The 26514-nt window shown below is 37.0% G+C and overlaps 1 protein-coding gene across 1 annotated transcript in view; it reads left to right on the plus strand.

Annotated features, from left to right (window-relative positions):
- CEP192 (centrosomal protein 192) overlaps positions 1-26514 on the plus strand; it is a 93286-nt gene that overhangs the window by 59755 nt on the left and 7017 nt on the right. Inside the window, exons 39-51 of the mRNA XM_059815635.1 lie at positions 1560-1650; positions 2410-2586; positions 3068-3328; positions 3543-3661; positions 5510-5619; positions 10258-10399; positions 12663-12832; positions 13189-13312; positions 16488-16593; positions 18038-18242; positions 19967-20046; positions 20947-21042; positions 22592-22711. Coding sequence (XP_059671618.1) covers positions 1560-1650; positions 2410-2586; positions 3068-3328; positions 3543-3661; positions 5510-5619; positions 10258-10399; positions 12663-12832; positions 13189-13312; positions 16488-16593; positions 18038-18242; positions 19967-20046; positions 20947-21042; positions 22592-22711 — 1801 coding nt within the window. The remainder of the gene's footprint in view (positions 1-1559; positions 1651-2409; positions 2587-3067; positions 3329-3542; positions 3662-5509; positions 5620-10257; positions 10400-12662; positions 12833-13188; positions 13313-16487; positions 16594-18037; positions 18243-19966; positions 20047-20946; positions 21043-22591; positions 22712-26514) is intronic.

Below are 26514 nucleotides of genomic sequence, written 5' to 3' on the forward strand. Positions count from 1 at the left end.
GTATTATGTAAGTAGAAATGTACTAGAAAATATTTTCCATGTAAGCTGATGGAAAAATTCTCTGTTGGTTCTTTTGACACCTATCTCTTGCTAGAAATAGATCTCTCTGCTTGTTTTTCTTCAGTTCATCCATTAAGACTAGAAGAATCCAGCCTGGTAATGTAATTTGACCATCCGGATAGCATAGGCTGTTGAACGTCCCTTAATTTATTTGAATTTGAATGTGTTCCAGTGTTAAGCTTTTAGTGATGGAGAATCCATTGCATCCTTAATTATGATTACCTTATCCTTCAGACTAGTTCTCGTCTGAACATTTTTAGTTTCAAGTTTACAGCTTTGGTATTTTATGATTTAGTGAAACTGTTCATATTTGTCTAGATATACTTTGCTGCTTTTGTGTGTAAAGGCTGCAAGTTTTGCAGATCTCTGGACTTCTAGTAAGTATTACTTTAGGGACTAATCCACTGTTGTTTTGATAATGAATTTTTTGAGGAATCTAATAATGTTCCCAGTTGTTTGAAAGTGATCCACGTTTGTAGCCAAGAACCATTTCTGGTAGCTGTATTCCTATTTTTCTGTTTTATTAAGATAGTGTATTTCTAATGTTGTAGTTTTGGCTGTTTGGTGTTTGGGAATTACTTTCTCTTCCCTGTATCCAGCAGCTTTTTTATTTTCTGTTCCCCCTGAAAAATAGTTTTGATGCACTGTTGGTTTTAGGAAGCTGAAATTATTTTTAGAATTTTTGTTCCAACAGAGTACAAAACAGTGTCTGCCACTGAAAATCAGGGAGAGGCTTTGTTCTCTCTCCATCCTCCCCTTTGATTCTAATTGGATGATCCTTCTTCCTTTATGTTTTTACCAGTTTTAGGGCTTGTCACATCCTTCTGTGACGTGTTTTTTGACAAAGGCACTGGCTTTTCCTGCTGGAGAGGTTTCCTTCCTCTCTTGAGGAAGGATCTGAGTACCAGGAGCCTGGTCACTGCCAGGATATGTCAGAGGGAAAAACACTACTTTTTGGTCAACCTAATGCTGCCAAGTGGCCATAACTTTCTGTGGTACTATCATGTTGAAAAGTACGTGAAAAGGAAGTTATCCTTAATTTAGTTCTTTGCAACTGTTCCGGTGAATCTGGGGCAGACTACTTACAAGACTCACTTTCTGCATAACTCAGTGGCTCTGGATAATCTAATTATAACTGTTTCTTAAAGTGGGGGTTTTTTTAAGGAATTTTTGTATTGACACAACTGCTGCTTGCTTTAAAAATTCAAGCTGTTAAGTATAATACTTGAACTTCAGAAAAGCTGTATTTATAGATATATTTTGGGATTGTTTTGCTCTATGAGGATTGATGTGTAATGGTGTATAATATTGTAAGGTCTGTAAGTTTGAGAATACAGAAATAACTTTCGAGCTAACATATTCTGTTGTTCCAAGAGGTGATTTTTTTTTTAATGAAATGACTTTAAAATTGACTGTCCCATTTCCATTGTTTCCGTGAATAAATATATGCAGTTAATTTACATTTGCTGTAAAATAAAACTAAACTTCATATTTTTCAGCCAGCAGAAGTTAACTCTAAGAAATGACTCTCCATCTGTGACCCAGCATTTAAGACTGTTGATAAGAGGCCAGGATCAAGACTGCTTTCAGGTAACTGTCATGAAAATGTCTTTGGTGTTTATGACAATTATCAGGATATGTTTATAATAAAAATGTATTTGCCCTGAAGTGCTGTTCCTTTATAAATGTCAGTGGCTAGCAGGCTGTGTGAGTATTTGCTCTGAGACTGCCAAGACGGACATGGTAGCAGAACTTAAGCTACACTGAGGAAGAGCTGAAATAAGAGTGATGCAGCAAATTAGAGCTCAGTTTACAGCTCTTTAAGCTGCTGCAGCACAACAGAGTCAATACTTGGTGCAGTGATCAGTCAGTGGCCCTTCCTGCAGGAGGGATTCCAGACCTCACTTCAAAGGACTCCACGTATGTGAGGGAGTGAAGAAAGAAAAACTGGAATTAGCCTTTGGTAATTACCATAACTAGAGGGGTTTTTTGTTACGAAGTCCACGTACGTTTATATCCCCTGTTTTTCCTCAAATATTCAGAACTGATATCTAGAGAGAATTAATGTAGTGCTGATTAAGCTCAGCCTTACCATATTGTGAATTGAAGTCAAAAAACTCTGTGGTCTAAACTGAGAGGCATCAATATGCTTATTGTGGGAATATACAGTATCTTGAACTTGGTCTTTTTTGTTGCATATTAAGCGTTGCAACTTTAAATATATGACATTGTCAACTGAGTTAATCCAGATTTTGAAGAAGTTAATTTTGGGTTACTAGTGAATTAAGTCTTATTGCTATGTGTTTTTGCTACTGTACTCACTCACTTCTGATTTCTTCATTTTTATAGCTGCAAAGTATATTCGGATCAGAAGAACGCTTAACTAGTAATTGGGAACTCAAAATACGTCCCAAAGAAGATACTAACATATACTTGATGTTTGCACCTACTCGAATAACTTGCTTCTTTGCAAAGCTGGAAATCAAACAGCTGGGGATTCGATCACAGCCAGGAATTAAGTTTACTGTAAGAGTCCCAACCTAACTTCTAATAATTTTAAATAATTTTGAAAAATTTATGTTTAAAATCTTGCACTGCATAGCTGTTTCTATCGAAAAGCTGAAACTTTTCAAGATCTACATTATGCATATCTGCATATTTGTTAAAGATTGTATGGGCATTAAATGTTACAGTTTGAACATTAGTCTCAATTTTGCATGCAATTTTTCTTCTTGTGAAGGAAGAAGAAAGATTTTATGTAGTACATTAAAAGTAGCCTAAGATTTTAACTCTAGAACTCTCACAAAATCTGAACTTGTCCTGTTCTATAGGTAGGCCTTAAATTACTCTTCAGTAGAACTTGAAAAAGATTGAATAAACTTGGGCTTTTTAATTTCTTGCAAAGTGTTTCTGTAACTCTTTATATAGTTTACCATAGTTGTACAGAAGTTTTAGTAAGAAGGGTTTGGTTGTTTTTTTTTTTTTTTTTTTCTCCCCCTGCCCCCAGATACCGTTATCTGGATATGGAGGAACAAGCAATATAACTTTAGAAAATGTTAAAAAACTGTCAGATAGTTACATGGTAACACTGGATGCATTATTGCCTGCAAGATTAAGGAAAGCTTCCTTCTGCATAAGAAATACAGGTTCTCGGGCTGCCTATGTTAAAGCACTGTGCTTTGCAAACCTACGGACAAAAACAGTTATGGATCCTCAGGTAATGATGGTATCTCCAGAGAAGTTTGTACTAAGAGAAGGAACACATGAAGTAAGTACAATACCTGAATTCTGAACAAGTTTTATTAATTTAAAATAAATGTGATCAATGAGAACATGTCTGACTAGTTCTTTATTAAAATCTCACTTAACTTGTGTTAAATCCTGTTTCACTTGTATTGCAGTAATTTGTTGACTCATATTCCAAATGTTAGTACCAACAATAAGATTTTTTTTCCGAGTATGTTGTCTATTTATTTTATCAGGTGATTACTATAACGTGGAATCCAATGGAAAAGGAAAAGAACTTCCATAAAACAAGCACATTGGTATCAACGGTATGTTTTTTTTGTGGAGATGAAGTTTCTCGGCAGCAGTATCGTAGGTAAGATGTACTTTGCTATTGTCACAGAGACAGATGTTTAATAAAAAGTTAAAACTAGAGGTGTGTGCTACCATGAGTATGGTTTTAACATGCTTCCAAAAATAGCAAGAACAAATCAAAAGACAGTGATGATATGAAGAGATCTACTAAGTCTTACACCTGGTAGGTTGTTTGGTGGGGGTTTGGTTTGTTTATTTGTGGTTTTGTTTACATGCTGTGGCTACAATCCTAGTTAAGGGTTTTATCATCTTTTTACGTATGTGAGAGAAATAACATCCACATATGCTTGTAACACACTAAGGAAATTCGTAGAATATATCTTACCAAGCTTAAATAGAGGCTGTGTTACTCTGCATTTCAATTTGCATAGCTTGGATGCACAAAAATGGCATGCTCTGTTTTTAATGACATAAGTGGCACTTTTGACTGGTGCTGGGTATGGTGTATAGTGATAGTGTGAAATGTTAAGAATAGGCAGAGCACTAAGGTGCTGATGATCATCATTCAGTGCAAAATTTCAGAATGGCAGTATTTCACTATTGCTTTTAAATGTGATTGCCTGCAAATTTGAGTGTAATTGTATTTATTGTTATCCAAATAAAGTATTAAACATAGCTGAATTTAACTGTATGGCTTTGAATAAAAAGCTTATGGAATAGCTGGGTTTGTGACCTTCTTGATAGAAAATTGGCTTATCTTAGAAGACGCTTGTTACTGATTTTTGTATGAACTCTTTTGTCTGAGGCAATGCTCACTATCATTGAATTCTTCTCAAAGGGCAAAAATACTTAGGGAAAAACTTTGATCTACTGATCAACAGAAAACCCATTAAGAAGCTTGATGCATCTATATAGGTAGTGTTGGAAACTTTATTCAGACTCTGGACATTAGTACATGAGTGAAATTATTTGTTGCTGATTTTATTAGTCAGCAGGCATGGCATTTGGTTCTTGAACATGGTGGTCTAGTTTGCTGTTTCTTGGTGGCAGCTTCTCTGAAGTCTCCCTTGATAATTTGAAAGAGGTGCTTATTTCTTGAAATGACTGAGTCCTGTAAGCCAGTCAAACCCCATTCTGTAATTGTGTGCTAGAACAAGAACATGATTTGGGACTTGGGGGCAGGAATGGGAAATGAGTAATCTGCCTAGTCTGCCAACTTGTGGCTCAAGTTCTTTACTCCAAAAATATACGTAGTCAGCAGCTTGGTAAGTTCCTTAGACCTGAGAGTTAGTAGTGCTGAGGTATTCTTTGCACCTCCACCCTCCATGGTTCTGACCCTATCTGAGTGCCAGGTTTCCTTTTACTGACCTGTAGCTTCCCATTTTTCCCAGGACTATTTATATCCCTATGCCTCCCAGTCTTTTCTGTCCTGTTGGCAGTCATGCTCCTTTGCTCCATGTTCCTGCTGTTGGCTGGCACCTGCTGCCACTCTGCCATTGACTAGTCAATTTTTCTCCTTACAAGGCTTTAATTTGTGACCAAAATAGCATTCTCCTGCTTCCTTCCTGTGGTGATTTGAAAAATCACTCAGATGCCTGATGTACTTATCAGATCTAGGTGGGTGTGACGGACAGCAGAGAGCAAGTATCTTGGAAGGACAAGTGTATGGTAGCCATTATTTCAGTGGTTCCTTTTACTGTGCAGCAACAGAGCAGGTATTTCTTTAAGCATTTTAAGATTATGAAAAGATCTCAGTTATAAACAAATGCTTACAGATTTGAGCTTCGTGTATTCGAGAAATAAAGGTAAGATTATGCTGGATTCTTACCAATCTTACCAGTCTTTTCAAATTGTTTTTTCCAATATTTTGCGTAATTTGATGACTCTTGTTGCTTTATCTATTTTACAGAGCTATGATGTATAAACCAGAGGTAGAAAAACACATAATCCCAGAAAACAGCTTATTGAGAAACATTGTATTTGATGAAGAATTTCAAGGGGAGCAGCTTGTGACAGAAGGTAAGCCTATGACTTGTTAAAAGAAAAATGTAATACTTGTTTTCGGGTGGAAAAATGTGCCTTTAGGCTTGAATCCTAGTTATTTTTCTGCTGTTTCTTTTTTGATAAATGTAGAAGCAAAATTCTCAGTTTGGACAGACGTATTTGGTTTGTGTAGCAAGGTTTTGGTAGCGAGGGAACTACAGGGCTTCTGTGAGAAGCTGCTAGAAGCTTCCCCCATGTCTGATAGGAGCCACTGCCAGCTGGGTCCAAGACGGACCCACTGCTGGCCAAGGCTGAGCCCATCAGCGACAGTGGTAGTGCCTCTGGGATAACGTATTTAAGAAAGGGGCAAAAAACCAGCCGGAGAAGAGAGGAGTGAGAATATGTGAGAGAAACAACTCTGCAGACACCAAGGTCAGTGAAGAAGGAGGGGCAGGAGGTGCTCCAGGCACTGGAGCAGAGATTCCCCTGCAGCCCGTGGTGAAGACCATGGTGAGGCAGGCTGTCCCCTGCAGCCCATATGGAGGTTCACGGTGGAGCAGATATCCACCTGCAGCCCGTGCAGGACCCCACGCTGGAACAGGTGGATGCCTGAAGGAGGCTGTGACCCTGTGGGAAGCCCGCGCTGGAGCAGGCTCCTGGCAGGACCTGTGGCCCTGTGGAGAGAGAAGCCCACGCTGGAGCAGGTTTGCTGGCAGGACTTGTGACCCTGGGGAAAGGTTCCACGCTGGAGCAGTTCATGAAGAACTGCACCCTGGGGGAAGGACTCATGTTGGAGAAGTTCATGGAGGACTGTTTCCTGTGGGAGGGACCCCACGCTGGAGCAGGGGAAGAGTGTGAGGAGGAAGGAGCAGCAGAGACAACGTGTGATGAACTGACCGCAAACCCCATTCCCCATCCCCTTGTGCCACTGGAGGGGAGGAGGTAGAGAAAATCCGGGAGTGAAGTTGAGCCTGGGAAGAAGGGAGGGGTGGGGGAAGGTGTTTTAAGATTTAGTTTTTATTTCTCGCTATCCTGGTCTGATTTGATTGCTCATAAATTAAACTAATTTCCCCAAATCAAGTCTGTTTTGCCCATGATGGTAATTGGTGGATGATCTCTCTCTTTCCTTAGCTCGACCCACAAGCCTTTGGTTGTATTTTCTCTCCCCTGTCCAGCTGAGGAGGGGAGTGATAGAGTGGCTTTGGTGGTCACCTGGCATCCAGCCAGGGTCAACCCACCACAACAGAACTTGTTTTTTTTTTTCATTCAATGCCTGCCTATTTAAACAATTTACTGTACTTTTCTCTTAGCAAAATGAAACCCCAGTCTATGCATGTTAATAGCATTAAAAATGCTCAGTTTATTTGGAGAGTATTTGCCGTATTAACATTTGAGAAAGATTCAGTTTCTTGTACACAGATAAATCTTATAATTGAAAATTGAGAGGCAGACAGCTTCGCTGACATTAAAATATATATTTCCCTTCCCAAATTAAATAGCTTCATAATTTTTTTTGTACTTCTGCTCCTGTTAGCAAGGAATTTATTAAAAAAGAATGCAATATATTGTAAAGGTGTCCTTAAAAAAACAAAAACCAAAAAAATCCAAAACCCAACCCTCCCCATCCTGCAAAACCCCAAACCACCAAAAAAAACAAACAAACCACCCTCCCCCCTGCCTCCAACTGTTCAATCCTGTAAGCGTCAGGACCAACTTTACTGTCAAACCCTATTTCTTGATCTAGTTCTGTTCACATATGGAAAGATTTTACTATTCTAAGGCTACTACACCTGAATAAATGTTGTAGTCCAGTTCTTTCCCTGTGGATCGTATGTTGTCTTTACTTTGAACGATCAACAATCTTTACTTTTCCTCTTGGTTGAGGTTGAAATCCTAGTGAGGATAAGATACTTGGGTTCTGGAGTATGCTCTGAAGTTGTTAAGCCAGTGTTAGAGGTTAGACAACCTTGATTATCTTACTGCCTTATTACTAGAGTTTTGCTAATGGTAGCTTCATTTTTTTTTTCTTGCTGTAGAAAACAAGGCCTACCTCTTGCATCCTAATGTTTTTCTGTCTCTTTTTGAGAGTGAACTTTGCTGAATTTGTGAAATATAGCTTATTGATTCCTATTTGGTCACAATTGTTTTATTTACTCAAACTTATTTATCTTGGACATAAAAGATCCTTGCCCTTGTATGTACTACTTTCTGTACTTAATCAATAGATTTGAGGTGAAGACTGTTATAAAAAAAAAAAAAATAGGAGACAGACTTGTATAACACTGCAAATATGCCTTCAAGGAGGGGTGCTGGAAGAGTAGCTCTTAGACAAGTAAACTAGATTATTCTTACTTGTTTTAACAATGATACAAACTTCAAGCCTTTTCTTACCTTCTTGTCACCCAGTGATGTCCGGCATGAATAATACGATCTTATTTTACACAGATTAGTGTTCACTGACATTTCACTGAGAATATCCGCAGGGTTTTTTTGTTACATGTTCTCGTAAGTCAAATACTTTGCAGGAACTAACAGTAGTACCTAGAATTAAGAAATCTTAATTTTTTTTTCTTTTCTGTAAGATACAGTCTTTTAGGTGAAAAGTGTGTTATTTTTTCAACATCTAAATGCTTTTTTTACTTTTTGGCCTTTTAAATGAAAGACTGTTAAAGAGGTAAAGCTGAAAAAAAGCTCGAAGAATAGAATGTCTTGGCTATAAAGATTGCTTTTAATGTAAAGTTAGATCCTTAGAATGTTTTGGTCTCCATTCCTCTTTGTTTTAATCCACAGAGCTATTTGAAAAACCTATTAAGAAATTATATAGGAATGTTAGTGTTTGAAGTAGTGTGGTGTCAGTTTTTCACCAATCTGCTCACTTGATGCATCAGTATGGTACGGTCCACGGCCAGCAGCTGGAGGGATCCACGTTGTACCTATGTGTGTTCCCGGTAATGAGTCTTCATCCTGATCCACCACAGAGGGAGACAGGATGAGGCCATTGGTGCTGTTTGTGTTTCTGTCTGTGTTGGTCTGTGTGGCTGGCTCTGTGGGCCTGTGCGTGTGCATGGGGGTGCTTGCTGGGAACACGTGGTCAGCCTTGCTACTGGTTGGACCTGTGGCAGCCTCACCTCTATCAGGCTACCAGATTCAGTTACTCCCTAACACTAATGGGGATTTGCTGCACTAATTGAACATCTTTTACATACTGATATAATATGTTTCTAGTTGCTAAGGTATGCTTCGATTACTATTTGAACAGAGACAGCGGTTGTTGATACTTAACATCTAGCAACTTTTTATTCTAAAGCAGTCTGAAGTGTTTTGTGACTTCTGCACTTGGCTCATCAAAATGAATTTGGTTTTCAATGCGTATTAGCATCTTGTCTGCATATGGATGTATTGTTAAAGAGGAGGAAAGGAATTCTGATTGACTATTCTTCACAAGATCCTCTTGTGCGTTTCTAGGTATCATGTGATGTACTTCATTATATTTTATAGGATCTAAGCCTTTGTATAAGATCGTTGTGATTGTGAAGATGCCACCATCGTGCTGTTTGCATGCTGTGATTTGGGTCTGACGCTTTTGGGTCTGGAATTGTGTGCACTGTGGCCTTGGCATTCAAAGTTATCTTAATGATATAACGAACTAGCTATTCTGATATTTTAAGTTGCTGAAAATGAGATAGGCTGTAAGAGTTAAATATTTTAATGCGATATTTGAAAATTGGCATTTCCCAACTGAATGGAATTCAGTTGGGGGGTGGCGGAGGGAATAAAAAAACTTAGAGTAAAAATAATAGTTATCCTAAAGAAAGAACATATTTCCATACTGAATTTTGTTATATACATGATAGAATAAATGAATTATTTATTAAAAAAAACATGTTCTGGTAGACATCCTTTTGCAAGACTTAGCTTTGTTAACAAGTTTCTGGATGCATGTAAATTCTAACTAAAAACGCTTCTACAGCAGATGTTGTTCTGTCTTATCTGTAGCTGAGTTGTAGAAGCTATATACAAATATTAATAATTGTCCCTGGTATCTACTACGCAGCAAAGGAAATAATGGTTGGATCAAATGTATCCTGTGTGAGAAGTGTTCGTTTCTTCATTCTGTCTATTCAACATGAAATGGCTCAAAGCAAATGAGAACTTTGACTTGATTATTCAACATTTTGATGAAAAGTTTTTTATTATTTTTAAATCATACTCTTACATTCCTGACCTTTTGGATATTTACAGGTATAATGAATTAAATACTAAAGTATTAGATTGAATAGACTGAGTAATTGAAAAGTAGCTTCTCTCAAGTTGAATCTCTTTCTGTGAAGCCTTAGTGTAACGTATGAGTCTTGTTTGTCAGGGTAAAAGAGGTGAAGCTTAACTTTAATTTGGCGTAGAATCAGATTAGTATATATCATTTTCATAAAGGTGGAAAATATATATCTTATAATTAAAAAGTTAAAATTGGTGTGTATTTAGATTTACATGTTACATCTCATTTTAATGTTGATTTATGCCTGATAACTGAACTTGTAATAAGTAATTTTTTGAATGATCTAGGATATCTTAGCAAACAGATTAACTAGGTCTATATCCCAAATCTCAGTTGTGTAATTTCTGAGTATTATAGATTTGTTCTTATTAGAATTGTTCTATTACTGTCATTTTTAGTATGTGATATCCCACGGGGGACAAATGATATCCATCTTTTCTATGCAAATATGCAAAAGGCTATCCTTTCTGTGGTTGGATATTTCACCTTTGATCGGGATGGATTTCAGCAGTCTCCTGGATGTCATTTGGAATCAGACAGGTAATATAAGGCTAATTGTCAAATAACACCTAACTGAAGTGCATCTCCTTTTATTGAAGATTTTAATGTCAGTGATGAAAATTGACTTGCTTTGCAAGTGAAAGAGCTGGCTCTGTAATGAGAATGACTCTAATGTATATCTAGGTGGCTCTTCTCACTATTTTTCTCTATATAGTCTGTTTAAACTGTTACAATAACGTTTAAACTGTTTCCTCAGCTGATGCCATTCAATTTATCTGCAACTTCCTATTCTTCATCTGAAGAAACTTTTTTCCATAGGCACTTCCAAAGTGCGTATGTTGTTGTAGTCCTAATAGGACTATAACCACTTCAATCCTTGTAATGAATTTTTGACGTCTGGGATGGAAATAGAAATACTTTAAGAAGGCTTAGTGGCCTTTTCCTTATCTAGCCCATATGCCAGCCTTTCAATGTGGTGTGTACTATACTCATCAAAAGAATGATCAGTGCTGAGGCTACCCCCACCCCCATCATTCCCTTGAATGAAGTGGTCCATTACTGAGAGGATTTCTTTGGAGGACTGGGCAAGACCTAGTCTTCAAAATGGACCTGTCACTTCTTTTTAGATAGGTTGCTGTAGCATTTGGAGCCCTGAAAAGGGAAAGAAACATTCAAATCCCATACAAGTCCTACTTGCTAAGATAGCACAGCATAAAACCAAAATAAAGGCGGGTTAACTTTAACACTGTAAGGAATATATTTGCATAGGTTGTTTCTTGAGTCTTCATGTTTTTTCTTCTCAAGATCCTGTTACATAGATGACAAAAGGGTCCTACCTAGTCCTGTTGTGTTTAGCATCTACATGTGTAGATGTTTTGGAATTGCTTGTACTTCTTGAACTCCAGATGCTGAACACTTTGGGACACTTGACAGATTTGCTAGCTAGCAAGGTGTTTGTCAGGCGTAGTGGGATGGCGAAGCTAGAGGTTGGAAACAAATAATCTGCAGCAGCAAGCAGCACATTTCTCTTATTTGGTGGTGGTTGTTTGCTTTTTTCCACTTGATAGCCTTATCAGTTATTCCAGATTTGAATTTATTGCCTGGCTAAGCATCATGAGGATCTTCATTTTCTGAGTAGTCTGTAATTCTTAGAAGAGATCTGAGTGTGTTAACTACTAATCTGACTGTTAGGAAATTCCATATCAAGGAATAACGTGAATCAGTTGCCTTCCTGGTTCCATTGCTGTCTTAAGGGATGAATTCTCACAGGTATTATTAGTTCAGCTGTCCTGAGAATCCCGACTCAGTTCAGAAGCATTAAAAGTAGAAAAAACAGGAAGAAGAGCTGTATGTTTGCACAACACTGTATGGAGCAAGAGTTGTCTATTTTTTCTTTAATTGTTGATTTCTGCTCTTTTTTCAGTATTTAAAATCAAACTTCTTGTAAGTTAAGCTTTTAACTTAAGAAAACATGCTGAATCCTAAAATAACAACTTCCTAGCTTTCATGTATGTGAGCTTATCTTCCATGTATTTTGCAAGCAAAGGTGTGAAATGCTCGCCATAAAGGTGATGAAGGGATTGGAGCATCTGTCTTGCAAGGAGAGACTAAGAGCTGGGATTGTGTAGTGTTGAATGGGGGGAGGATCTATCAACATGTATAAATACTTGATAGGGAAGTAAAGAAGAGGAACACAGAGTCTTCCTAGTGGTGTCCAGTAACAGAACAAGAGGACACAAACTGAAATGCAAAGAACTCAATTTAAACATGAGAAAAAACCTTTTTCTTTTTTTTCTGGTGAGGGTGGTCAGACACTGGAACAGGTTGCCCAGAGAGGTTGCAAAGTCTTCATCTGTGGAGAAATTCAAAATCTGACTAGGCAATGCCCTGAGTAACCTGCTGTAGCTGACCCTGCTTTGACCAGGGGTGTTGGACTAGGTGATCTCCAGCATTCTTTGAAATACAACTTGTATGGCCTTATTTCTCTCTGCAGTACCTTCTTAATCTGGATAAAATATGTATAGAGAAAGCATTTTGCTTTATTATCACCTGAAGATAATTGTTTCTTTTAGTACCTTCTATTCTGAACAGTACCTTCCACTTCTAAACATTCTGTGAAAAAGCTGTGTCATGATATGTCTGCTGAATTAATGGAGATTTGAATTAAATTGAAGCCCCATGTAAAGAACATTGTATTTCAGTACTAAATTTTGAGAAATACTAAGAGTAGGCTATGATAATTAATCATAAGTTTTTGGGGTTTTATTACTACTTTTGCTTAATGCAATCTTATGTCCGACAGAGTTCTCAAATCTGAAAATATCAATTCAACTTTGGATGTCCTTCCTGTTAAAGGACCTCAGGGTCCTCCACTACCTGTAAAAACTGATGATCTCATTCATAATAAATCAGATGCTCAACAGACTTGGGCTGTTAAACCTGAGTACTTGACTTTGACATCTCCTTCTATTAGTAAGTATTTTTTTAAGTTAATAAAATAACCATTCTAGTATTAAAATAACTGTATTGCGTACTATGTTTGTTTTGTGTTTGTAAATGTGGCTTGGCCAATAATCTTGCTGCAGTAGCTTTATGTCTGAACAGTAAACTTGGTTTGAACACAGTTTTGGTTGAGGTGTCAGAGGTAGTGTGCTCTGGGTGTGTATACATATAATATGCACTGCATACCTGTGAAGATTTTAAAGCATTGTGAAGGTAAAAATAGGGCAGAAGATGCTTTATCTTAATTGGTGCATCTCTGAATCTTGGGCACTTCTGTGAATTTTTGTACATGTTAGCTTTCTATAGCTTTTTTTTTTGTATTACAGGTGGAACAGCGGACACTGGACAGGTACAAATTGTCAACAAGTCTAATAGGATGTTGACATTTGAGCTTTCATGGCCAGCTCACTGCCTTACTATAACCCCACAACATGGAGTTATTGAACCAGAGTAAGTTTCTTTTCATAGGTTTCCTTTACACGTGAAAGTGTGGTAAGATTTTGGAGGAATTTATTTTTAGTTAGTTTAGGAATTTAGTGAATTTAGTAATTTTAGTTTTTAGGAATTTATTTTAGTTTGTTTAAACTATACTCTGGAACTAGCTATTTAAATTACTTCCAGGGTATAGTCTTTTTGTCAGCTAACATGCAAATCTAGCTTTTATGTTTTAGGACCTTATCCTTTTGTTGTTATGTATAGAGGGAATGTTCTTCTGCCACTGATAAAGTTACCTGGAGGCCAGGAATTTTCTGTGCCTGGAAATACTATTATTATTATTATTGCATCATTTTCCAGGAGTTGGATGGTCAACAAAGCTGAAGTTTTAAAAATCTCCTTTCACAATAGTTTTTGTTTAAAAATGACCTGTGTGTTTAAAAACAAAAACTATTTCCTCCCCGCTGCCACCCCAAAAAACAAACCCCAAAATAACAGTTCATATAGAATGCTTCTCTTCTAGGGACTTGGTGTTTTCTTTTGCAAATGTGTTAATATTCATCAGAACTTGATTGTGGGTGTTCTTTGTATTCTGACAAAACTGTTTTTTGCCACTCAACCCATGGCTTCTCTGTAGGTACGAAAAGAATGACAAGCCAGTGTCGGGTCATCTGTGTCTTAATTAGCAGTATTTTGGAACAGTAGTCATAATATCACTGCATGTGTGTATGAGACTTCTCACGGATGTCAGCAAAGTCTTTCACAATAAAATGCTTGAACGTTCTGACCACCTCTCACTTCTAAATTTATGGGTTTTTTAAGGTCAGTTCAGAAAGGGTTTTAAGACCCCATTATTAAACTATTCTCACCTAAAAAAAAAAAAAGTCTCATGTTCCACGAGAAATGGCTTTTCCTTTCTGAGTTTTATTTAAGTAGTTGCTTTAACTTTGTAGATGTTTGCCCAAAGCAGATACTTTCTTTTCAGTCCTGCATCACTGTGCAAGATGTGATACATTTAAACACCTAATTCCATATTCATGTAGATGTAAATTCTTGGATGTGTTGCTGGGAAACTTTCATCACTAGTGAGAAAAAAATAAAGAGGATTCTCTGGAAGGGCTAGGATATCTGCCACTCCTTGCAGATCCAGTCATGAACAACAGTTTCAAAAAGAGGTAACAATGAACAACTTTCCAGTAGTTGTGAAAGTAAGGACATTTTGAGTGTCTCATACCCTAGGCTCAGGACTGCCTGTGGAATGATTTCTTAAAAAGAGGGAATTGAAGGCCTTCTGCAAGCAATTTTCTTGCACTGGATAATATTAAAATGTGTTCCCTTCATGGGAAGAGAATGAGCTGAAACCTCACATGTTGGGTCCAAGTAAGTAGTCTGGATCAAGAACAGAGGCCAGTGAGTAGGGAACAGACCCGTGGGAACAGCTGACTAAAGCACAGCAAGCTGTGCTTGCCCAGTTTTCTACTTTCCATGACCATCTCCCTGCAATGCCAAGAGCATCATCCTGTGAGGACAGGAGACAGCCAGAATCTTTTCTACTATGCATTGTGATGGCTGGGGACAACTGATTTAGTCCAAGAAAGGAGACGATCTGATTTCTCAGTGATGGTGAAAGAAGGTCCTAAGATCAGGGACTGTCTCTGCCATGCTAGAGCAAGCAGGCCACTGCCCTGTTTGACCTTGACTAAACCCCTTAAGTTCCATGGAATGAGCTAAAGGCAACCTCTAACCTGCCTGAATGTGGAATAAAAAAGTCCTGAGTCCCTACTGAATTTGGTAGCGTTCCAAAAGATTTTCTTGTGGAGGGGAGCTGAAACTAGCCTCCTGGTATGTTGCTGTGCCGTAGTGTTGGGAGTATTGGTAAGTGCTGTGAAAGGAATTGAGCTTTTGGAGCACGGACTGTTGGAATCTCCAAAGGCGGCAATAGCCTTTGGAAGTGTTTCTTCCCTAGACTATGCTCCTTTCCATGGCAATGAAAGTACTGAGAGGTAGTGTCTTTAGGTTGACTGTGACTCTCCTGAGAGACACGTGGTTTGTGACCCCATGGGAAGTTTGCGGTAAATGTCAAAGACAAGCTGGTAGGAGCAAAGCCAGTAGAATAGTTTGTAGTAACAGATAGTGTGTGTACTTAATAAATCATATTTTCGCGTATGTAGCTTGTACATGAGAGAGTGGACCATGAGTGAAAAGATTCTGAAAACTGTTGAGATTCAAAAAAACCCTACAATTCTTTAAGGAAATATCAGTATCCTGATTTAATATTTTAAGGCCATTAACATCTGTTAGTTGAAGTTTGTAGAGGTGGTCATATTGTGACAATGGTAATGGAGCTGACTTTCCTATGGGGACTGTTCTTGTTTCTACACTAAGCTTTTCAAATTCAAAGTGCTGTGCTAATGACATTTTAAGCTAATTCTTCAGGTGTAGCTTGAGTGCTTTTGCTAACATACAACCAAAGACCTTTACTTCAGTAATTTTGTAGTCATTTTTTAAATACTCATTGCTTACTTTCTCCCCTCCTTTATTTAAATTTCTCTAGTATAGAATATGGAACATTGTAAATCAGAATTTATGTTCTCACTGATGAAATTACTGTGTGATGCCATAACTGCTTTAAGTGAGTGTAGACTCTTCGGTGTCCCCTACTCTAAATAACTATAGAAAGCATTGATAACATGGAAAGGCTTTTGTTTTTTCCGAGATCTGTTCCGCTTGGGAGGAAGGAAAGCAAGCTGCTTCTCTAAAACTAGAATTAGTTTGAAAGATTCTTGAAATGCAATTTGTGCGGTATACTTTGTTTGAACAGTAAAATTCCTTTGTTGACTAGTATTGAAGCTTATTTTTCTGAAACGTGTATTTAATGTCTGCTTTACACAGCCTTGACTGGTTGTATATGTTAACAATAGATAAGATTTACTCTTCCTTTTGACCCCTTACACAACCATCAATGACAAGTTTATAAGGTGTGTTAGTGTTAAGTTTCTAACTACTAAAGCTTGATAATATATTGGGTATCTGAATACCTTAAATTTAATTCTCTAGATCATCTTCACTTGCTTGCTATCTTAAAGGTGCATCCTCTTGCAGGGCGGGGGTGGGGGGGTGGCTAGTGACATCTGTTGTAGATATTCGTTCTAATATGAGGATCATGCTAATATTTTTTTTCTTTTATTAGGAGCAGTACACTAATTCTGGTGAGTCCTAATCCATCACTTGCCACAAAACCTTCGTTAATTCCTTGGAGTGGCCTAATCTATATCCATTGTGATAACAGACAAAAGGTACATGGCTTACTTGAGAGTTGAGATTGTAACTGTTTATTTTACTTTGCTGGATAAGGCCTAATAATGTTGCTTTTATGTATGAGGCAGCAGTTCTGTCAACTTCCACTATGCTTTCTAATTTGTAAAGTTCCCTTTTAAGGAAAAAAAAAAGAAAGAAAAGAATAAACGTAATTAAGATGCTGTTTTGCAAACTGAGATACTGGGTTCATTCATCTTGAAGAAATGCTGTGATGTGAACACTTAGACTGAATTGCCAACAAAATTGCATCTGTATACCCACCACTGCTTTATGCATTATTTTCTAGAAAAACCAAATATATATATATATGTGTACACATGCATCTATAAAAGTAGCCTATATAATATTTTAAAATAAAAAGTTAAAGGAGGTTATTGGACAAGTCACCATAGCTCCTTTTGAGCTCCCTTAAGGTAAACTTAAGCTTCTGGCCAACAAGTCTGTAATAAAGAATGTCTAGAACAGGTTCTTGCTCTTCATGCATTTTAATCCAAGACTTTTCCCTGATTAAGGCATATAAGTAAAATCTATGAAGCCAACAGTTTCTTCTTTCGTCAGTGTAAAAGCAGAAAGACTCCTTGGTAATCTCCCCCAAAGAAATAAAACACCTGGGTTTTTTTATTTTTATAGCCAGTATGTGTTTTGGGTTACTTGTAACAATGCATGGAGAGAGAAATAAAAGATACTGAAAGGATAAAACAGCATATCTACCTCCTTTCCTTCTTGACGGAGGAAGGTGAGGTATGATACAGAATTGGAAACCGCCTTAAAAAAATGCCAAACAGACATGGAAGTTCTTGAAAAGAGTGAGTTGAGAAGGAAATGGAGACTGCACATAATTAAATATGTTATGTTCTACAATGTGAGAAAAGGATTTAAGAGAAGAAACCTACTAGGACGGAAGTAGAGAATGTAGCAAAAAAAAAAAAATCAAATTGTAAGGGATCTGGTAGTTGATAATGCTTTTGCCATTTCTTAATTGGATAATTAAGTGTGCTAAGATTTTACTAGCATTAGTGAAGTTTTTAGAAGTGCAAATTATGTAGCAGAAGTGAACACAAAGCTTTATTCTGTGTGAGGTAGCCCTGTTCCTATTCTCTGTGAGCAGAGAATATTGTAGGAGTTGTCAAATTTTAAATTTAACTAGTTTAAATTATTATTCCTATTGAATTAAAATGTCTGGATAGCAAATTTTCAGTAAATCTTCCTGTTCTCCTAAATTAAACTTGTTCTAAAATCTTTAAACTTTGTGAACTGAAGTTAGGTTAAATCACCAGGTCTTCTCTATGAGACTCTCTCTCTTGGAATGTGAAGCTGAACATGAGCTCTTACAGCTCAAGGAAATAGAGCTAAATAGTTTGACTTGTTAATTTATCAATGTTCACTATTTAAATCTTTCTTTTTCTCCAAATTGTGCAAAAGTTTATTAAAGTGCAGATTCGAGAGGCAGTTGCACACAGTGTGTCTGGAGCAGACTTTCCTTCTAGAAGACATGATGTATTTACTCCACAGTCTGAAAGTCCTACTATTCACGTGGCAAAACCTCTCTCAGTGCTCCCTCTAACAAAAATGGAAATAAAGAACAGAACCATTGTTTTTCCTACAACAAGACCTGGCCAAAGCTCAGGTAATATTGCTTACTTCGTAAATGTAACATCTGTAGTATCTTGTGTTTGGAGTTTCTGTTTGCTGTATTGCATGTTTGGGAACTTGAATGCCTTGACTTGTGTTTTGTTCTTTTAGTCTGATAAGTGTGGTTGACCAGTTTCCCTCTTCTGACTTCAATTTGCAATGTTACTCCTTCTGATGAACTCTTTTCAGAAGTCTTTTTTTTCTTTTTTTCTTCTTTTCAACTCCTTATGCAGTATTGCCACACTTTTTCCACAGATAGGTTTGCATACAGACAGGTAAGTTGACAATTTTAAACAACTATTATGAATGCAACCATACTGTGCCTGGGCAAAGAGGGCACTATGAGGTTACTGTGTTTTGTTGAAACTCTTTTGGGTCCGTGCACTTCTGCAGTAGACCCATACTCCTCCTCTGTGTATGTGTCCCTAAGATATGAGATAGATTTATCTGTGTAGCAGAGAAATAAATGTTGTTCTTTAAGATGATAGGGATGTCAGCTATTAGTCTGGCTATCCTTGTCTTATACTTAATGATGGAGAACACTGTTGATAATGGAGTCTCACATCCTCAGTCTATACTTTTAATTCCAGTAATGCTTAAAATTCTCCAAATTACTGTATGAAACTCATTCTTTTATCTAAATACCAGGTTTTTTTTGGTAGTGCTTAGTTTTCTAGGTAATGAGGATTTTTTTTTAATGATTCATGGACGCTACATTTTTATTTAACAGACTTTAGAGCTTTCAGGGCTTAATTTATCAATTATATCTGGGGGTTTTTGCTACACTTATGAAAGAGGAGTATAACATAATACTCCTTCCCTTTCCTGTTTTTATAAATGTCCCATATAATATATATGCAGCTAAACTTGCTGAAGTGCTACTCTGGACTGAGATGATCTTGCTGAGAATCAACAGGACATTTGTAAGGCACACTTCAAGGTGTGAAATATGCTTATTGATACTGTCAAAGTTGGGATTTTCTGATACTGTCAGTGAGTTATTCTCCTTTCTGCAAGTCAAGCATAAGCTTTTTATTGAGGTTTCATACACATATGTATATATACAGACACACATAGAATATGTGTATGTATGCAAGTAACGAATCCATACGAGGATGAGAACAGATTTTATTTGATGCAACTTTATTTGATCCCAAACTAGAATACTGTCATTGTTTTTTTTCCCTGAACAGTCAAATATCTTGGGAAGGAGTTGGGTATCTTGTGGGGGTTTTTTTGGTATTTTTTTGTATACTGGTATCTGATGGTATCTGCCAAAAATCTGAATGCAATAAACTGAGACTATTAGAGGTGACTTAGATCTCTCTACCATTTGTCATGTTCTGGATTTATAAGAAGCTAACTTCCTACTACCAGCCATATATTCACATAACATTCTTTGATATGCTTCAGGTTCTTTTAGAGGCTTATCTGTTATTGGTTTAGGATTATTGAGGGTGAGATTTAGGTCTCACTTTGTTTCGTGTAAGCATCTTCAATATGAGTCTTCACTAGAAGACTTCCAGATTTCTTTTGTATAAGCTTTCAAGAATTTTATGACAGTGTGCTTTGTTTGAGTCAGGTCTTGGAGTTGGCATCACGAGAACTGTTTCCATTAAACTTCTGTGTGTCTTGAAACATAGTTTCTGTTTATACTCTTCCCACTAAAAATACTTGAACACTGACATTTAATGTATTAGTTTGGTATTTCTCTTCTAGAGAGTTATCTGGAAATGGAGAATAAAGGGGATGAAAACGTGAAGTGGCATTTATCATCTTTTGCACCACCCTATGTTAAAGTGAGTGAAAGCTGCATTGTTAGTTTTATGCAAATCTCTTGGGTTTTTTTCCTTCTCTCTTCCTGCTGCTCTCTCTTTCTCCCTCCATCCTCTCAAGAAAGAATATATATTTGAGCATGAGCTCAGTTATGGAGTTTCTTTTTGCCTCTGTCCATATCAGGGAAATGTTTTACTCCTTTTTTCATCTCTAATGTGCTCCCTGACTGTGAATCCGCGCTCTGTGGGACAGTTTGTGGTTCACTTACTGGCTTACAGAGTTTGCTTGTGCTCATCCACTGTCATTATCCGGACTGCATTAAGTAGTCAAGCATACATGGAAGATGTTTGTCCCTTTTAGCTCCAGAATGCTAGACTTGCTTTCTTTTGAGACTTGTGCTGCTGGAATTACGCTGTACATGGTATCTCTGGAGGTAATTTAAGTTACGTCAAGGATATTTGAATTACACTACGGTCACCTGTGCAGTTACTGTAGCTGTACCATTGATATTTTTAAATGCTTCCCTATTTTTTGATAGTCTGAAATGCTGTGATGGTCACTTAGATTTTATGCTAGAATTATTATCGTCTGTTGTAATGAAATTAAGAAAAATGGTTATGTAGCACTCTTGGCTGTAGCTCAGAAGACTGAGTATGCCATGTTTGGGGCAGTGCAATGCCTCTAAACTGGAAGTCAGTAGTCATGGTGACTGCATAGATGTTTTAGTAATTTTAGTTTTTATTCATTTGGTTTTAGGGACTCAATATTATTTTTCACTTGAAAACAGCTTGATTTGGTGTATTTTCTTCAGTCCTTTGCAAGCGTGGGGTGTGTGTGTGGGTATATTGTGGGGGTGTTTTTTTGTTGTGGGGGGTTTTTTCCCCCCTTTCCCCTCTGAATCTGACTCATAACTTTATTTGCAGGATGTGGATGGAACTGGTTGCGTTTATAGGGTTACTTACTCCACTTTCAGATGTTCCCGTGTTTCTGGTACTCTTGAAGCTCATGGAGAAGAGAAGGTAAACTGAAATTTACAAATACTTCAGGCATATTATTGTATCCCAGTGGTAAAATAGGATCTTACATGAGAAATTCTCTGAAATAACCGTTGAATTTTTGAAGCTGGTCATACTTTATCTGATAATGATAAAATATTTGCCTTCCAAAATTGGGTTCTGGGGTGTATCAGGTAGTCAGTATGTACTTACCACAGCTGTTATTAATGTCAGCTGAGTTGATTCTAAGAATTCATGCAATCTGTAGTTTGACTTTGACATGGTGGTAGTTTTGTGTTTTGTGGTTTGTTTGTTTTTAAAAGATAAATTATTCTAGAACAGAAAATTGTTTTTAAATGTTTTATAAAAACCCACAAGAAAATCACAAATAATACTGAGTTCTTATGAAAGTGGTGTGAGAACCAGTTTCCCTTCCTTAGAAGCAATCTTGTCATACTTGTTCAAGAACAGTTGTCTGTTCCTAAAGTTGATTTCATTTGACTTACAATTTTATCTCCTGGCCAGTAGAGGGTTTCATAACCACAATTATAAAGCACATCGAAGGACATACTGAATGGGTTTCTGTGGGGCTTTTGTCCTGCACCTTCTCCCTCAATACTACTTCAATTCTATCTGTTCATCTTTATGAACACCTATCTCTTAATCATTATGGGTTATTATGACATTCCTTAACTACATTATTTCTGTGATGATGCAATTTGTAGTCTGTTTACAAGACATAAAAAACTTACTCCTGTCCAGTTTCATAGTTATTTCATAATACTATTTGAATTTAAACAATTGTCTTTGCCTTAACAATCCTAGTTCAGGCCTATTTGAATAACATTTACATTATTGGTATGTCAGGCTGTTGGCTGGAGCTGATAAGGTACAGTGCTATCATGATTTGCTGGTTTTTTGCAGTGAGTATGATAATAATTGGCTAATTAGATATAGTTGTAGCGATCTATTCTAATCTGCTGCTCCCCTTCTCTTTCTTCCCCCAACTTCAACTCTGAAAACAATGCAAGTTTACTCTTGAATTAACATGGTACAGCACTATACAGAGACAAGCCTTTATTACACAGATGACCTTTAAGGATGATCAAATGCATAGCCTGCAAGTTGTTTTAAATTTCAGGCCTTCTAGTAATTGTAGCACAGTATGCTTACAGACTTGGGGCTGGAGGAGTACAGTTGTTCACAGCTTAGCTGACAGATGAAGGAAGGTATTGCTGTCTTTCAGCTGTGCGTATTTCCTTCCTGGTCCCCTTCTCCTCCATTTTACTAATAGAAATAATTGTGCAAGCACTTGCTGACTTTGCTTAAAGCAGATTAGCTGAACTCAAATTTTGTCCAAGATTGCTTGCACAACCTATTTCATCAGAACTTTATCTCTTGTGGACAAAGGAGGATGAGCTGTATTGTTCTGCAAGATCACCTGTGTGTGGAATGTGCGTTCTGTAGTGTGCAAATTTTGTGCTGGCTTAACTGTAACTTTGTGTAGGTAAAATTGGAAGATACACAGATTATTTCAATAAACTTCTGCAAAATTTTTGTCTTGTTTTGGTAGGTTGCTGTAATCTTTTTACCCAGAGATAAAGGGAATTACTCCCAGTTCTGGGACCTTGAGTGTCACCCAGTTGAAAAACCTAGTTGGAAACACAAGTTAAGATTTCAGCTTTCTGGAGCAGTGAGTATATAAATGCTATAAACGCTGTCATGAGCACAAATTTTTGATAACATCTAAATTTTACTATATAGTACTCTGTCTCATATGCACTGGTGTATTCTGAAAAAAAAAAAAGTATTTTTGTTGGACTAAACTGTACTGTTTTTTTTATGTTACAAAAATACCTTTTTTATCTTGCTTATGTGATAATGTATTATCTTTTGCCATCTAAGATGTAAAATTTTATTTCGCTCAGGGAACATTGAGTCAAACTTCCCTCTGTGGGAATTGTTTCTGTAGATGCAGATTTGTTTGTATCCAACACTAAGTGGATTGGTTTTATTTTTGTAAATAAATAGCAAAGTTACTGACCTTTGCTATAATATGTAACTTAATGCAATATTGGAATTTTCACATATCCATATTGGAGATGTGGATGTGTGTCTCTAATAGAATCTGTCTGAGTATTTCATCAGAGTAACAGCGTAGGTGGGGGTGATATTTGAGACTTGTAAATGAGAGCGTTTGGATTTGAGCTCTCCTTTGCCTCCCCTATTGTTCCTCAGCTCTGACTTTACAGCGAGGCTTGGAAGGAAGGGTTTGGGAGTTAGAACTTATTTTCTGTGCTCTCTCTCCTTACCTTCCTTTTAATCCCTACCTCACCATCCATACAGGAGGAGTCTACATAGGACAGAGACTCTATTACTATTAGGAAGAATTAATTCTAATGATCAGTTAAATAAGCTGAATGTGAAGAGCTTTGTACATTCAGTATTGCATGATCGCTATATATGCTTTGCTGTCCTCTCCAGAGAGTTTGACTTGATTTTTCCAAGAAGCCCAGATACAGATTTGGAATCTTTCTTTAGCGTACCAAGCCTGTTCCAGTAGTAGGAACCTTACCTACCCTTCTTGTCGGGGTACCTTACCTTTTATTTTGTAGGGTCCTTGTTTTTCCCAGTAGTTAATTGTGTTGAAAAGGGGACTTATAAAAAAGTGTATGTTAAATGACTTCTAATTTTGGCATGAAGAATGAGACATGTATAATGTTTGGTTCGGGAGGGTTTTTTATTCAGCTTTCATCTAATTCTTAGAACATAATTTTCCTTAAAATGAGGAAAACATCTGTGTCATTTGTCTGTTTAAAGCTACCTAAAATTAAGAGAAGATTAATTCTTTATCAGAAGTCTAGAGTTTTGAAGAATTCTCTTCTTAAAACGTGACGAGTTGTCAGAGTTGTGTAAATCTTTGAGCAGCACAACTTGATATTAATGTTTTTTGAACTATCATGTCAGATTTGTTCCTCTTGATTCTTTTCAAAACTGTTAACAATTAGATCTTTCCAGCATCTCTTTGTGCATATGGGAAAAAATTTGTAGAAAATACTTGAAATATGTCACGATCATTTTGAAGTAGAGTTGAAAAGGAAATACTTTGCTTATCAACTAGGTAAGGAACTATACATCTGTTTGGAAGAGGGGTGAACACAGACCCTTTACTTAAATTGTTGCAGCTTTTTAATCAGATCCACTTTTAGTTGAGAAGACAAGTCAATTATAATCTGTTGTCCTGGGGATCAAGAGTTTAGACTGTGTTACCACAACTTTGAAAAGAACTTGGATCCTGCTGGGTTTGCTGAGGCAGAGGGCTATGGCTCTGGTTAATATGACTTTTGATAGAATGAAATGGGAAGACTGGCTGTCATTCGGAGTGACTGAGTGGTGTTTATTTATAGCACCACGTCAAAAGAAATAACAAATTTGGAAGAGCTCAGGAAAGAACTAAAAGAACAAAGTGAAGTGAGGAAAATCAGTGGCACTTACAATTTTCATTTTTTCCTGAAAAACCAATTAACTGTGACTTTGATTATGCTCTGCATGCATTTGCAGTCCCAACCACTGGAAACCATAGTCAGGAGCTCAGAAGATCATGTCTCCAAAACTGATCCCAGAGACAAGGAAAGGAGGGATTCTACATGTGCTTTGCAGCCCCAGCCTCTCAGTACTGGCCGTTCAAACTTAGTTTTTTGTTTTCCTGAGAAACATTTGTTAGACTGCTATCAGGTATTGTTCTAAGGTCATTGAGCTAAGAATGAGTATCGTCATTGTGCACAAAAGTCTTGGGTTGGTATTTCAGTCTAATTATTCACCCTTCTGGGTGAAATGGGGAACTAGCAAGAACGTGCCAGAAGGCTGAGGCAACACCTAAGTTCCCATTGCTCCTTTAGCATGTAGAAAGTTGAGGACTGCATAAAGAATCCCTGCTATTGTTTGAAGATATTACAAATGTTAAGTGCATACCATTTTTTAATTTACATCATTTATGTACTTTAACTGTGTAACTATCTGACTTCTTAATGTTTCATTTTGCAACAAACTGATCTGAATTTCTTAATACTTAATACAAAACATACTGCTACCTAAGAATCCTGAATTGGTTATTATTATCAGCAGTACAAAGCTTCATCTTCTTTGGGTATCCCAGAAGTGAGAGAAGGAAAAATCTTTTTAAGCTCTGTGAGCAAAATAATTCCAATTTTAAAGCTAAACAAATTTCTATGCTCCTGAGGTTGCTTTGGAACAACAGCACTCAATTGTAACCGTTTGGACAGTGTTAACATACTGCTTTCATTTGAACCAGGAAAAGTCAGTATGGGCTATGGTAAAGCATGCAGTACTTCAAGATGCCCTTATAAAGACCAGGGGAACTTCTGATCATTTTCCATAATGTGCCTTATTCTTGTGCAGTAAACTTGCCTTATTGATAAATTAAAATTTGAATGATAACACTGAGGCATGACACCCATCATTTTTCACTACATTGAAAATTAAAAGCTCTTGAAACAAGACCCATGTACAGGTCCTTTCTTGTCTTTATGTATTGGGTTCTACTGTGGTTCATGAGTTACTTGCAACTGAAAAATATTCTTTAAAATTAAGATTTTTTTTTTTTTTTGGCTGCTGCTATTTCTGATAGACTGATTAGCAGCTCTTTCAATAGAAGAAATGAATGTCTAAAAGACAAGTTTGTCATAGCAGTTCTATTGAAGATGAATCTATTTTTTTAATCCTCCCTGCATAAGGGAATCAACTGCTTGTCTAAAATGTCAGCACCATTTCAAAAATTGAGATAATGTTGTACAACCGTAAGTGTAGGAGGTTCTTTTGGTTCTTTGGCTTTGTTCAAGATGTTGTCTCTCAGGGGGCTCCAAACAGTATCTGGCTAGATTTGTTAAACAGTGCAGAATTTGAAACTGGCTATTTGGTGAAGTATTCCCTTAGTGTGATCTGGTTTCCTTGTGTTAGAGTACGCTGAATGGAGGTCCTGATGATGGTAAATATTTTGGCCTAATTTCTGAATGTAGCAATTACTGTATAGTGCATTATCAGATTCTGTCTCTTGGAAGAGTCCTTTCTTTGAGAAGGGTGTATTGTTCATAATACAAAATTACTACAAAGCTTTTTGCTGTTGTGAGAATTCAAACTATAATGATGACTTATGCCTTCATTCCTTTTGAGCAGTTGTTTAGCTGACTGCTGTTCTTGAGGCATATGGGTAGAATATGTGCAGAGGAATTGTTTCCTGTTTTGGCTTTTAGTAAAATCTTCATTGCTAGCAGCCTTCTTGAAATTCCACCTGCACTGCTAGTTTGTTGTGAACTGGCTCGTAACAAATAAAGTATTCATAAGACACAGAAGCTTGTTAGAGTATTCTTCCTAAATCATTGCTCCTGTCTCAATGATCCAGATTCTGCTGTTCTGAAAGATTATACTTTAAATAAGAAGTCTTGGATTGGGTAAGGGAGATGACTTACATACTTGAAT

This window comes from Gavia stellata, chromosome 3, assembly GCF_030936135.1.
Source record: "Gavia stellata isolate bGavSte3 chromosome 3, bGavSte3.hap2, whole genome shotgun sequence".
Taxonomy (NCBI): Eukaryota; Metazoa; Chordata; class Aves; order Gaviiformes; family Gaviidae; genus Gavia; species Gavia stellata.